This window comes from Anser anser (genome assembly GCF_964211835.1).
Source record: "Anser anser genome assembly, chromosome: 4".
In the NCBI taxonomy this organism is placed as follows: domain Eukaryota; kingdom Metazoa; phylum Chordata; class Aves; order Anseriformes; family Anatidae; genus Anser; species Anser anser.
In genome coordinates, this window is record NC_139724.1 from 38,243,149 (window position 1) to 38,258,141 (window position 14,993).

At 45.9% G+C, this 14,993-nt stretch overlaps 2 protein-coding genes across 3 annotated transcripts in view; one reads left to right on the forward strand and one right to left on the reverse strand.

The window, feature by feature from the left end:
• Positions 1-10,189, reverse strand: part of NAA15 (N-alpha-acetyltransferase 15, NatA auxiliary subunit) — a 41,589-nt gene extending 31,400 nt beyond the window's left edge. Inside the window, exon 1 of the mRNA XM_083833738.1 lies at positions 9,843-10,189. Within this exon, the coding sequence (XP_083689864.1) occupies positions 9,843-9,896 (54 nt within the window). The 5' untranslated portion in view covers positions 9,897-10,189. The remainder of the gene's footprint in view (positions 1-9,842) is intronic.
• Positions 10,190-10,284: 95 nt separating this feature from the next.
• Positions 10,285-13,629, forward strand: NDUFC1 (NADH:ubiquinone oxidoreductase subunit C1; the record flags this gene model as incomplete). 2 transcript variants are annotated; one of them, XM_083833758.1, is made up of 4 exons in its annotated part: positions 10,285-10,437; positions 10,790-10,893; positions 12,669-12,751; positions 13,479-13,629. In XM_083833758.1, coding segments are annotated over exons 1-4 (249 nt in total). In that variant the 5' UTR covers positions 10,285-10,376. The 2 variants fall into 2 exon arrangements, with proteins under 2 accessions (XP_083689884.1, XP_083689885.1); XM_083833759.1 differs by lacking the exon at positions 13,479-13,629 and having other exon boundaries at positions 12,669-12,752.
• Positions 13,630-14,993: the final 1,364 nt, after the last annotated feature.

The window sequence follows — 14,993 nt, forward strand, 5'->3', positions numbered from 1 at the left end:
TTATTATTTACACCTTTAAGTTGTTACCTGCTTTGAAGAAGTTGGCTGAGTCACTTTAATCAACCATTTCTCCCAGCTTATGACACAATAGGATCAACTTTTTTTTTTTTTTTTTTTTTGAAATCATCAGTCATAGAAGCTACCGCCCAGGCACCCTCCCTGCAAGCAGAACTGCCATTTGTTCCCACTTAGGTGGGTGTGAAAGCAGCAAAACCTGTCGCAAAAGTGGTGCGGCCACAGGAACTGACGAACGTGTCCCTGCTGTAAGGCACTGTCCCAGGCAGGAGGGGTAGGAAGGGTGCTCCCGGGTTGTGTGATTTGCCTTTAAGTACAGCTGTTCAGATGCTGGCTATGAACATGAAATCTTATCTCTGGGCAGTTTCATTTTATGTAGTCTAACAACCGGTCTTTCACCTTGAAGTTCAAGGAAAGTCAGCCAAGATGGTATATATGCTAAAAAACAGGAAATATTTGCGCACAGATTTTTTTTTTCCCAGAGTAATACAAAACGCATGATACCGAGTACTTTATAACAGAGCAAATTCACTGAGAATTGTAACAAATTCTCCCTTTAGGCTGCAAAGAGGAAAAAACTTAGAGGCTTATATCCACTGAAGTCTGTGGAAAAGATCCGATCAACCCAGAGAGAACTGGACAGAAGCCATGAATTATCAAGAACTGATCACGTACTTTTATCACCCCAAGTGCAGAATGAAGAACTAGTCACAGCTGCATATATCCACCAGTGAAGTACCGTATGGTCTCTGTTTTCAGGCACTGCTAGATCACTGAAAGCGTGAGCAATGTGCTACATAGAATTTCTCCAACCTTTCAGGTTAATACTTTTAGTCTACTTCATTTTGTTAATGGAAGCATTTCAAATCATGTAATTTTAAGAGTTTCCTTATTCTAGGTATACACACATTCTACATTTTAAACAGCAGGAAGAAGGGAACAAATCAAATCAAGGTCACGTTTCGTCTTGCTTCAGAAAAGACGAGATTATTTTACCCCAGCATGCCCAACAGCATCACTCAGATTCCACTATCATTCATTCATGTGTATAATTATCTCCCTCTCCAAAAAGGTTATTGACTAGCAAGCTGTGAATGAGAGAGAAGGAAGTAGGGAATGCAGCACATGTCACCATAGCACACGCTTACTGAACCTTACTGAAATCTTATTGACACAAACCTTCCTGAAGCTGTGGCTTGAAGGAACAGGGACAGAAACATGAAAAAAATCTTGCAAGAAAAAGGAGACAGTAGGTATTGAAAAGGGGAAGTAAAGAACAAAAAAATAATACAAGGAAAGATGACTGCGAGGTAATACATAGCCTGGGAGAGAAAGCACTCAAGGGAGTCAGTTTCAGTAAGAGGAGAGAAAAGAATCAGTAAAAGTTAAAAAACGAAACAGAAACACAGCTGTAGGAATAGGGATATCTCAAGTACTCTCAGGACAGAAACACAGCAGGAAGTCTTCATCTGAGTAGCTGCTTTCCTCCCAGATGAGTAAGCTCGTAGTAGTTATGCCCTGGCATTGGACACTTACTTGGGGACAGCTGCTCTACAACAGGTTGCATTCTACAGAGCAAAGTTGCCTTCTCTAAGCAGAACTCCTCCACATATACCTCCTGTGCATACACACTTCCAAAGCCCTCAGTCACAACCAGCTTGTGATGCCTGACAGACAAGTGCTCCAGCTAGGCTTGCGATGCCTTGCAATGAGAAAACAGAAGAGTGAAACGTCTAAAAAGTAAGGTTAAGCTGAATGCTTCAAAAGAAAGTCATTTGACTGTCTATCAGCACTGGTTCTCTTTTACACATCTGCTGTCCTTCTGAGCTTTCCCTTTAGTAAGTTACCAGGTGTTTAAAAATATCTAACAAGCTTTTCCATACATGCTGCAGCCAGAATGACAGCCTACTCCAAACATACCAAGATGCTTTTTATAACATTTAATTACTTTGCCGTATTTACGGTAAGGATGTAACACCTGCTTTAATTAATGTAATTCTACAAAGGATTAAGATGAGGCAACGTATCAGAATCATTTAAGACCCCGGCTGGTAAGACACAGCATAACTCTCCCTCCATACCCAAGTATTTACTCAACAGACTTGGGCGCATAGCAATTGCTTAGCAAAGACTGAAACCGAAATTAGAAGAGCGAGCCCATATTCTCTAAAATCCAGGTCTGAGGTGGAAGGAGGGCTCGCATTCCAGTGTTGGAGACACAGAAGTTGAATCCAGAGATCTGAGCAGAATCAGTCTTCAGCCAGCAGGTGCCTCACACGCACGCTGGCCCACCATGCTAAGTGTGAGTAATTCCTCTGCGTTTCTTCCCTGATGGCTGCCATCAAGAAAGGTGAAAAGACTCCACTAGCAATTTCCCTGGTGAACCATGAGGTTGTATACAAGGGAGAACTGACAAGCCACGCTACTAAATCTAGATGCACTCTCAAGGGCTGCCAACAAGAGCACAGAGATGACTTTTATCCAGACTTAATTCAGCAATTCATTGCTTGCTTTATATACTGTATAGTCATATAAACATTCACAAGTGCATTTTAGAATTGGTTATAGTTAATTGAAATAAAACTAAAGCAAATTTGAGCACTTAACCCCCCCCCCCCCCCAACACTTATAACTGACAGTAACTCTGGCAAAGCTATCACTATAATTTAGTCAAGGCTGTGACAGACTAGCCAAAATAAGATTTTCTTTGCTGAATGAGAACCAAAATTGGATTCAGACCAAAGAGACAGTGTAGATGCAACCTTAACTTCTCATCACTAGCCCGCTGTACTCAACCTCTCTTCCTCAACAGGTCACATAGCCTCTAAGTGCCATTGGTAAGAACCTGTATAATTGATCGACATATACGCACAGGTAAGTATTTTACTTGCATCTGAGAGTCCCCAGTAGGAAGTACAATGGAGAGGGGTCTGTCTCTTCCAGAGCAGCTGAGGGATTCCACTTTCTGCTAACCTCTTCCCCGAGGGTTTGTTCGTCTTGAGCAGAAGCAAGGCGGGCAAGTCTCAGCTCCAGGAACCAGCTCCTCAGGGGACCGTGCAGGATTTCCCAGCAGCTGTGCACACGCACGTTTGCAGCACCACATCGCCGCGTTGGCAACTACGATGCCGTGAGAGCTTCTGCAGCAGAATGCCTTGGCACACTTGGCCTTAACGTTAGCTGAGGCGTGCACTTACAACGCATGACATGCATGTCTGCTGCTGGGATGCTATCTATTTCTTCCAGCACTGTTCAGATGCAGCAACTTAAAGGCTAGCAAGACCAGGCGCAGTGCAGCTCAAGGCTGTTTTCCAGCACAGTTACTCTGTGCAGCTAGACGAGATCAGGTCAAGTCACTAAGGTGCACTAATTCAAGCTAAATGTAGTAAAGAAGATTCTGAAAGCTGGAAGCATTAGGAGCAACCACTCACCGTGAATTAGTGTGTCTTTGGAGCACTAACCATATCAAACAGCTCAACTGCTCTAGGCAAGGGCTTCAACCACGCTGAGTCAGTTTCATGACAAATAAAAGATGTATAAACCAGTGGACTGAAAAAGTAGTCAGACCTAACAGATATCTTAATGCTGAAGAACTCTGAGGCAAACCTGCATCATTTTTTGCCAGCAGATTGAAACCTACCATCTTCTTCCATTGCCGTGCGGCATTACCGAACAGAACTGCTGTGCATAAGGAACAGCTTCAGCAACTGCCTAACTGAAGGGACTAAGAAACCCTCCTCCTGCAGCACCTGCCTTGCTTTTTGGGAGTGATTGATGCTTCATAACGAACATTCCTTGGTAGAATTTATCAGAGGAACAGAACAGGTTCAAACTGCAATTAGTTAGGAAGAAGATAAGAAATAAGCGGACCTTTCCATTCAATGCTGAGGCAGGAAAAAATCAGCCTGTACTTCTGAATTGGCCCCGCATTCCTGCATTTGACAAAATTCCGCTGGCAAGAGCTGCTGACATGTAGTTAAATCTCTTCCAGAAGAAAAACTAGAAATTCTTACTCACTGAAGCGAGGCTTTTGCCGAAAAATCAATTATTCAACATCAGTTCTGTTGGCCGCTACTTGCTTATTTTAACCTCTCCCTTCTTGGGAAAAATTATCACGAATGTGGCTCTGTGCCAGCTCAGACCAGCTGACTTTCTGTCCATTCCTGTAGATCCCCCGTGTTCAGGCTTCATCTCTGAATGCCGCACGGAACTGACGGTACCGCACAAAAGATCTGGTATGGATGGCAGGTATGCGGTTTTTCACGATCTTCTGAAACAGTTAAGTAAATAAATTGAAATTCCAAAATACAGTACAGAAAAGGATGAGGAAGCCCCCACAAAAGGTCATTCCAGACGTGCACAGACGTTTCAACTCAGCTGTAACTCGTGACACAGCTGGAGACACACGGTGACATTTCCTACCTATGTATTACGTCCAGAGTATTCTTCACCCTTAGCTCTAAGGTATGAGATGTTGTCTTGCAGCACTGAGACATTGCAAAATATTTAATGTGGTATTAAGATAAGGTAGGTTGTTCTTCAACATTACAAGGTTTGCTAGCTTGATGGTGTGATATCATGGGAGCAGACAAGTTCCTCGTAACGAATGGCACTGACCCCAGTTTGAAAGGTAGCAATGAATAACTGCACATTTTCTCTAAAGGCCCTTACCAGCATTACCAGAAAAGATGCTACTCCTTACCATGACTCTTGCTGCAGTGCCACAGTGCTGCTGTGAAAAACAGATTTAAACTTGGGATGCCCAGAAAGTGCAATCAGTAAAAATTCACTACAAACACCTTTGAAAAATAGGAAAAAAACACAGACTTGAAGACTTGATTAAATTCTAACCAAAATAAATGACAATACCTATTGGCACAATATACCATGTAAGACAGATCAATTCCATTGCTACAATGTTTCATATCAACACAGAATTTTGGCTACGAGTACTTATAGCCATAAAAAACCTAAGACTGGTTATGATACTACAACCATTAAGACATTAGGGAAGTGTGTTTTTATCAGTAACACTTTCCTTTTCATTACTGAAACAGATAAGGAACAGAATTACAGTGTTCCTAAGAAATGTACAGCAGGGAATCCTGTTTGTACAGTTTCAGAGCACCTTTACGACAAAAGTGACCTAATTTGGTGATCAAGCTGTAGTCATAGCAGTATTGCTCAAGTGATTCCTTAATGCTGTCCTAGTCTCAAAAAGTAATTAATTTCTTTAGCAAGCTTGAGAAATATTTCTGGGGAAAAACAAAAACGAAACAAAAAAACCACGACCAACAAAAAACACAACAACAGGTAAGACACAACTCCACTTAAAGTAGAAGGTCTGTACTTTATTTCCATCCCAATGTTTCAACCAAGAAATATTTTTTTCCTCCTACTTTTGGGAAGGCCGAGTGGGGTATTCCTTCTAGCAAAGGAAAAAGGAACGATCGACATCTCTGCGGCCAGGATATTGGAAAAGCCTTGTTAGCAATTCCACGTTTCAGATGAGATAATGTGTGGTGAAACTTCAGAGGCAAACACACCTGATTACTGTACAGTCATGCAAATGCAACGATGATCGCATACAAAATGTGCTAATTTACTTGGTTACTGATAAAAGTGAAATTCGGGAAATTAGTCTTTAATCTTGAATCCAGATCACTTAAAAGGCTATTCCAAGTCTGCTACCCCAGCAACCTGAAAGTCAGCACCTGAACTGCTGAGACAGAACATTATTTTTAAAGGACTGGTGCCGGTTAAAGTATTAGTGAAGGAGAAGCGCAGGTCTGTCAAGTTTGAAAGCGGAGGGACAGGGAGCAGAATCTGGAATGGAGAAACAGGAAGATGGCCCAGCAGGAGGGACTTGGCAGATTTACAGCAGAGCCACTGTAGAGACGCTGTTCAACAGGCTTTTTTATGTCATTAGGAAGTTCCTGTAACTTGTAGAAGAACACTTGTCAAAGCCAGCATGGAAAGGAAGAACAGCTCAAAGGAAAACACACTCACATGCAGCAGCATTACCATAAAATTGACCAACTCCAGGTGAAACTCACAACTCCTGCTCTTGCAACAGACACCCTGGCCCTTGTAACGCCCTGCTGGAGTACACGTGCTCTGGCAGCGCTGAATGAAACCCTCCGAGCACGAGGGACCTGACTCTGAGATGGAAGCTGTATGCCTCCCCAGACATCACAAAGACCAAACATCATCACCAGCCCTGACAAGCTAGGGAGCCTCTGATCTGCATACAGCAGAACATACACGAGGCTAGGCGCCTGGCTTCTTCAGCGCAGTACTTGTACGAGACGTGCCGGAGTTACGGATCAGCAGAACTTTTTAAGCCAGCCCTGAACACCCTTAGCTCCTCACCTGAATTCATCATTTGCGTTATAAAATATTTCACTTACTAAAACATGGAGCAGTCATTTTTGCACCTTCTTGCTCTGCCTGAACACCATGACTCTGAGAACTGTATCCTCTGCTGCTTCGAGGAAGTGAGCAACTTCCACGTAGTATCTGGCACAGCAAATAGCTTTGGATTAAATATTTCTCCAGCACATTTTCAAAATGTCCAACTTCTACATCCAAACAAAAGTTAATTGGATATTGTTAATGGGACTTGGAAAATAAAACTGACCATATTTGATGAATGGTATCTGAACAGAAACAGTGGCCGAGTAGTTTGGCAAAGTGCCAGTACAAATCACCAGTTACATTTGATATAAATCACTCCATCTTATTTCCTACAATTACTAGTCTTATCTTGTCCAGAAAGAGGGGGAAAAAAATGGAGTAAACTTTTTTTTCCCCATTAATTCATAATACATTCAGCCTTCTGGGTACCTAGAAGTCTACTTTCCTACTCCTTCAACTCCTGCATTTGCTATTCTACCCTTTCTTCTCTCTCTGCCTCAAGTCTTCCTGAGTAATCTGTAGGCAGCTCAAAGATTTTCTGTGTTCAAAAGAATGACATGGACTCAAATATGTTCAAATGGATCAAAAACAAAAAGGGGGAAAATGTACAGATCCAGTTCTCTTCTTCGAAACTCCAGAGAACCTTTGAGCAATGGCAGTGGCACAGGAATACTGACGTGTTGACTCAACATTAAGTGTAAGAACAATATAACCTAGAAACTTTCTTTTTAGTGGAAGCACATGTTTAAGCAGGATGGCAATCGATCATCCTGCGACTGCTTTTTTAATTCAAACTAACCGTGCAGATTCCTTTCTCTCTGCACTGTAGGAACACCAAACTGTGAAATGCCATTCACATGATTTTTTTTTCCTATCAGAACCTCCACATACCTGTAAAGTGACTAGGAGAGGTTAGGCTAGTCAGCGTGTCGCAACAAACGAAGGCAAAGTGCACACCTTTCTGAACTCAGAATTTGTCATTTAGGTGGAAATGCTGGTTTGCAAGCCAATTTTTATGCAAAAGACACTTACTGATCATGCAGGATGTTTGCTACAGAACAATAAACTGAGAAATAATTATTGCCTTTCACTGTGGAAAGGTAAATTCAGGCTGGGCAGCTGAGGGTAGTTTTTGCAAAGCCTTAACATTTAAATTTTGTACCACAAGCATACTGAAAAACAACATAAGGCCTCAGGAACATACACAGTGGATTTAAAAAAAAAGAGATTTTGTTGTATACTTCACTTACAGGAATATAAAGCCACTTAGCCACTTAACTCCTATGTTTACCACTTCCACGAAAATTAGGGTGTGAATGATTTCACATTTCTGCGAACAGTCTGTGTGTCAGTAATTACCTACTTGATGGGTAATGCATCCTTTCAATACTACTTGGGCTGGTTCCCAAAGCATCGGCTGAAAAAAAAAGAAATCCCAGGCTTGCTCAAGGGGACAACTGCGGGGGCCTGCCCAGGCCAGCAGACAGCAGGCGCTGACCCAGGGGCAGCTAATCAGGGCACCTCATTAGGCGGCCCGAGTCCCACGGGTGAGCCAGCTGCCCAGGCGGGCTCTGGTTCCCCGTCCTGCTGCTCAGCCACCCGTGGGCCCCAGGAGGAGGCGGCTGAGGACACGGCGTCGTGGAGATTACAGCCTCCTGAGAAGGGCTCAGTTGAGGAAGGGAAGAGCGAGATGGAGCGGTGGTGCAGGAGCAGATAAGTCGTGTTCCTTTGGACTTGCGTTGATAAATGGGACTTCCTGAAAGACGCCTCACATTCGTGTCTACCACGTAATCAAAACCTTACAAAGTAGGGTCATTATCTATAATGAGGCAGACAAGCAGTTCATTAGCCGTATTTTCAGTGTGATGGAAACTGACTTCAACCCTTTTCTATTCACAAATGCACTTAATCACGGGGCAGCCTTAATGCAGGTTTATTCCTGCAAGATACAGAAAAACAAAAGGCCAGAATAACTTTTAGTTCAGCCAGTACCTGAAATTCCTGTGTTTTCATTGAAGATTTTCAGTTAAAAAGAGGGCAAAATTAGAATTGCTTCACTCCACATAAATCCGATTGGACTAGAACAGACCTTTGTCTCTCCTGACCTGAACCAAACCGTGAAGCTTTACTCATCTCGTATGTGCCTAGCCAGCATTTTCTCCAAAAGAAACTTACTCCTCCCTTGTTCCTGCCCTCCGCACAAATACTCAGAGGGCCACGTACCGAGCCCAGAAATAAAAAAAAAACTGACAGTGTTAAACACAGATGGACACCTTGATTCAGTCTGTCTTGTAACCACACCGGTCATCCCCAATGCAAAGGAAAAGGAGGGAGTAACAACAAGACGATTACTCTCCCAGCTCACAACTTACAAAAAATTACATGCTTAGAATAAGGTCATACCAACTGCCACGCAGGACTGGACCTTCCCAAGTAGGAACAAACTTCGCAGTTCGCTGTATGTCCTCTAACCCTAACGGAAGCGGCACGTCTCAGGACGAGGTGTCTGTACGTACCTGTAAGGATTTCCAGTTCTACAGATGTATTTCATTTTCACAGAACGTTTTGGAGTGACAGACTACACATACACACCACTTAAATGGCAGAATTTTACAGAGCTGTTATTTCGAAGGACAATAGCACTGGTGTTACTGCTGGCCGCTGGAAGGACCCAACTGAGCAGGTTAAGCCTTGCTGAAAGAAGACGCAAGCTTTTAGACAAAACTGACTTTTCCGAGAGAAAACTATGTAGCGTTTGACCCAGATGACACGATCTTCTGCACAAAGCCACTGAAACCGCTCACTAACATAACTCCGTTGTTTCCCACTCACCCCCCAGCCTTCAGAAACACGAGGTTCCCCAGCAGGGCACCAAAGCTGAAACAAGTTTCTGAAGATGCAAACCGAAAAACTTCTTTCACGGTAGGTGGACTGCGTGCTGCCACAACCTCACCCTAAAACCCGTGTTCACTGACTAATTCCTGCCGCAGCCCCGTCCCTCCACACGCACACATGGCCACCCAGAAAAAGCCACTGTCAGACCCTGAAGCAGAGCCAGCCTTTGGGCCAAACTTCGGACGGCCTCCGAAGCCTTCACCGCCCCTCACTTCCTCCTCTGAAAGCCGCCTTTCCCCCGGACGGGCAAATCTGATTACCACGGCAAAAATCTGAGTTTAGGAGAGGAAAAATAACACCACACAGGCTCCGCTGGCGGAGGAAGGCTGCTGCAGATAAGGCGCCGGGGCTGTTCGTGGGGCAGCCCCCCGGCCGGAGCAGGGACCCCGCGGGGACGGAGACCCCCCCCGGGCCGACCGGGGCAGCGGGGCCGGGGCTCCGCTCCCCCCCGGGCGGTGCCGAGCCGTGCCGAGCCGTGCCCCGCCGGCTGCCCCGCGGCCTCCCGCGGCGGCACTCACCAGGATGCGCTTGAAGAGCGCGTTCTCCTTGGGCGGCAGGCTCACCGACGGCATCGTCCCCGCCGCTCCCGCTCCCGCCGCTGGCTCCGGCGCCGCCGAGGGGGCGCTCCGGGGAGGGGGGGGGGCGCGCGGGCTGCGCCCCGTGCCCGCTGATCGGTCGCCGCCGCCGCCGGGAGCCTCCCCGCCGCAGAGCCTGGCCGCCCCCCCTCCCCCGCCGCCCGCTGTGCCGCGGGCCCGGCCCCGTCCGCCCGCCGCGCTGGGCTGGGCTGGGCTGGGCTGCCCCGAGCCGCGCCGAGCCCCGGGCGGCGGCTCACGTGGTAACCGAGCAGGCCGGAGAGAGGCGCCGCCAAAATGGCCGCCGCGCACGGCTTCCCCAGCCGGGTCAGCGCGCCCGCAGCGCCTGCGCCGCGACCCCGCGCCCGCCCCGCCCCGCCCCGCCCCGCCCCGGGAGAGCGCGGCTGCGGCGGCTCCGCCCGGCCGGCAGGGGGCGGCCATGAGCGCCGCGACCGCCCGCCCGCCCGCCCGGCCGACAAGATGGCGGCGGCGCTGAGGGCGGCGGCGAGGCTGCGGCTGGCGGGCCCCGGGCCCGGGCTCGGTGAGCGCGGGGGGTGAGCGGCGCTGCCGGCGGGGCACTGAGACCGGGGGTGGGCTGTGGGGCCGGGGGAAGGGAAAGGGACCGGGACCGGGACCGGGACCTCTTCGGCCTGTGGGCAGCTCCCCAACCCCCCCCTCTCTCTTCCGTCAGCTAGGGGAGGGGATGCCGCAGTGTGTCTAGGAAGGGGTGTCCTATTAACGATGTTGTAATTAGATCTCTTTCCTGATCGTATTTGTCAGTAATTGACTTAGGAGTCAGTTACTGCCAAGTAATTGGCACTGATGAGAAAAAATAGGAAAAGGTAATGACTAGAAAAAAATGTTAACCTGTTTGGAATCTTCTGCCTTCGCAGTTTTTACCCGGTCTGCGTTTGTTGCGAGAAAACATAATTACGACCAACCGAACTGGTTTGGAGTCGGCTTGGCTTTTAGCACCAGTGCTGCCCTGTGGGCTCTTGTAAGTGCTTTTGGTTGATTTTGTTGAACTTAACAATTCCCAGATTGTAATGATCCGAAGATAATGGCTACAGCATATTTAATTGGTTGTGGTAATGGATAGGCATAGCAAGTGTCAAGATTGAAGCAGCACATCACATGTGGATTACTTGTGCTTTCCCAAATCTACGTGGCAGTTTAATTTACAAAAATGAACAAGTTATTAAGCTCCTATTAAGCCCCTGTTGCAAACTTCAAAACACCCACTAGTGAGGAATTAATTCCTCAAGCCTGTTGGCATAATGCTTTCGACATTGTTTTTCCTAACTCACTTTCAATAAAAGCTAAGTTTGTGCCCAAACAGTTTTGGTTTATCATACTGTGCAAGCGTTCTTTCGTTAAGCATTTTTCAGCTACATTCAGTTGATTAGGGCCCCCTTCTCCTGAGCAAAACGCAGGTGCAAGATGTTGAGTTTCAGAGAACTCTTGGGCTTGACGTTGATAGAGCAAGCAGGATGTGGTAGCTCTCCTGAGGAAACACTGAGGATAAGCAACACTTGCGTGATGACAGTGATTTGCATGGTGGGATGGATTCTCATCCCCATTTTTGGGGTGGTAGCGGATTGACAGTAAAAGGGGGAGAAAAAAAAATTGGCCAGCCAGCAGAAAATGTTTGAGGGAGGTGTGATAAAACATACCTTACTGAGCAATTGATAATTTACGTGTGGTTTAACTTCTGTCACCACGATTCCTAATAGTTATATACTGGTTTACACTCTGATCATGGGAATTTCATTTTCTTTAGTTTTTTTCATACTCTGGTTCTAGTTGTATATTCACAGAATCACAGAATCGTCTAGGTTGGAAGAGACCTCCAAGATGACCTAGTCCAACCTCAGCCCTAACACTAACAAGTCCTCCACTAAACCATATCACTAAGGGCTACATCTAAATGTCTTTTAAAGACCTCCAGGGATGGTGACTCCACCACCTCCCTGGGCAGCCCGTTCCAATGCTTAATAACCCTTTCGGTAAAGAAGTACTTCCTAACATCCAACCTAAAACTCCCCTGTCGCAACTTTCGCCCATTCCCCCTCGTCCTGTCACCAGGCACGTGGGAGAACAGACCAACCCCCACCTCTTTACAGCCTCCTTTAAGGTACCTATAGAGAGCGATGAGGTCTCCCCTGAGCCTCCTCTTCTCCAGGCTGAACAAGCCCAGCTCCCTCAGCCGTTCCTCGTAAGACTTGTTCTCCAGACCCCTTACCAGCTTCGTTGCCCTTCTCTGGACTCGCTCGAGTACGTCCATGTCCTTCCTGTAGCGAGGGGCCCAAAACTGAACACAGTACTCGAGGTGCGGCCTCACCAGAGCCGAGTACAGGGGCACAATCACTTCCCTAGACCTGCTGGCCACACTGCTTCTTATACAGGCCAGGATGCTGTTGGCCTTCTTGGCCACCTGGGCACACTGCTGGCTCATATTCAGCCGACTATCAACCAATACTCCCAGGTCCCTCTCTGCCAGGCAGCTTTCCAACCACTCATCTCCCAGCCTGCAGCTCTGCTTGGGGTTGTTGCGCCCCAGGTGCAGGACCCGGCACTTGGCCTTGTTGAACTTCATGCAGCTGACCTCAGCCCATCGCTCCAGCCTATCCAGATCAAATTGTATATATATATCAATATTGTATATCAATATTGAGTATATCAAGTATATCAAGTAATCAAGTATATCAATATTGTAGAGACATTTAACATATACTGCTTTTACATATGCTTTAACATATACTGCTTTTCCAGCTTTTCAAGCAGCATAATGAAGATGTAATGGAATATGAAAGAAGAAAAGAAGAGAGAAAACATAAGTGTACAGGATGTTCATAGTGAGTATGGACATACAGATGCTTTTTAACTTAGAAACCTGAATTCTGCAGATCTTTTGACTTTGGTTAGTTCTCAAAATCTTGATTGGTGTCTTTTTCTCTTCCCATATTATTTTCTTTAATATCTTGTCTTGGTTTTGCTGTCTGGCTACTTCTTCCCCAGTTCTGCAGTGATGAAGTGATTAATATTTTCAGATACTCATTTGTGTGCATATTCACTGCCAGCTTTTTGTCTTGGACATGCAAACCTTTTGAAAATAATATGCCTTCTAATGTCTGTAATAAATTTAGGTGCCAAAGAGAATACCTTAGAGTGCTTTTAGTGGCAAGGCGGTCAAGGTCACTAGAAATAGCTTCTCTTTGCCTCTTTTTTTTTTTAACAGTTCTATGGTGGGAAACATTTTTCTTAGCTGTCATTGTATGTTACTCATAAGAACGATATAAAATCAGTGCCTGTGGATTTGCATTATTAAGCAAATTGTCCTTATTGACTTAAAAAACACAATTGTGATTCTGCCAGATAAAAACATTATTGGGGATCATGGCCTCAGCAATTAACATGCTATTTGAAAGAAACACTTAACCACAGGACTACAAGATTTTCTGAATTAGTTTATTTTTCCTATAAATATTTTTGTCCAGCTAAAAACATAGTACATTGTGAGACCTTTCTAACCCACTTCATTGTGTGTATTTCCTTTGTGCTAATTTTTTCCCCCTTTCTTAGGTTGACCAGAGGCTTGGTAAGAAATATCATCATCGGTTGTGTCCTGTGGATAAATGAGCACAGCAGAAGTACAAAGTATCTAAACACTTACCTGTTCATACATTTCATGTGCATTATTATAAAATAAATGATAAAATGTGGAAGAAACTTACGAAGACTCTTCTTGCCATGTGTTTTCATTCTACTGTCTTTCATAAACTGCTTTCATATAGCATTTACCTTTTTCACAGTTTTGAAAATAATTTTCACAAACTGTCTTTATTATTCTGGAGGTTGCGTTACAAATTCAAGAGTGATTTAAGAGGAAATTTAGCAAATATTTCAAAAATTGAGTGCTCTTGCCATTATTTTCATGGCTGAATTTCCAAAATAAGCAAATATAAGAATGACATTTACCAGAATCCTAATAAAATAGTTATTTGTATAAATGCTGAAAATGCATTTTCTACCTCACATGCCAAAGGGAAAGCTTTCAGCTCAGTTTTCGCTAGATAGACTTTCAAAGGCTGACCCAGTGGTTTGAAGACCTGCTGTAATTTGTTACACATCTTGTAGTTCTTTGAGTACTGACTATTGTTCTTCATTTCTTTGTGGTCTGATTTTTTTTTTTTCGCCTCCTGTAGAACAGAAATGAAGCATTATTGGATATAATACAAAAAAAAATCAGAAATAACCAACCATTAAATTCTGTGGGTTTGATCACTACTATTATTTCCTTGGCAGTAACCTTGCTTTGCTTTTGATGTGGCGTGGAAGATAAACGTACTTCGTGCTTACAGAGTTAGGATGAAAGTTCAGTCCTCAGAACTGTTTAACTGACCTACGGCTCATTAGTTTACCCTTTCCCAACTGGTATTACATATTTTCTTAAGGGCACAGGCAGTTTTCTGCTTTCCAGCTCTTTGAGACCTGTCACAGGTAGCTGTGCCCAGCTATTCACCAAGGATCTGTTGCATGAAGGTGCGGTAGTTACCAGCTCAAGGGACAGTGATGCAATTTCGCAGTATTTCTGAAGGGCAGCAGAGGGGGAGTGCGTGCAGCGCTGCGCTCTGGGTATGTCTGGAGGAGAGGCAGGAGCGAGCTTGGCTGGCGGAGGTGCCGGCCTTCATGCGCTGTGTGTTGCGGTGCAGTTGCAGAGATAGCACGCCTCTGGTGATGGTCTGTGAGGCAGCGTGCTGCCTCCTGGGGACTCACACCTGCACCTGCCATAAGCCAAGGTCGACCAAGGGCAGAGGACGGCAGCGGGATGATGACAGCCAGCGGGACGAGCGCTATGTTGTCAGGAGAGGAGCTTGAAGGCTGCTTGGAGAAGGGGCAGCCGGCTGTCCGTGTGGGCGAGTGACCCTGAAACGCTTTACAGGCTAACGGGACCCGAGGGCTGTGGCTGGCCTCCTGCGCTGCCGGCCCGCCTCAGCCCGCCTTTGGGGCGCCCGACCCGAACGCCCTTGGCGTTACACGGCACGGCTCCCCCGGCGGGGCGCCGGGCGAAGGGGCCGCCCTCGCTGCTCCGACCGC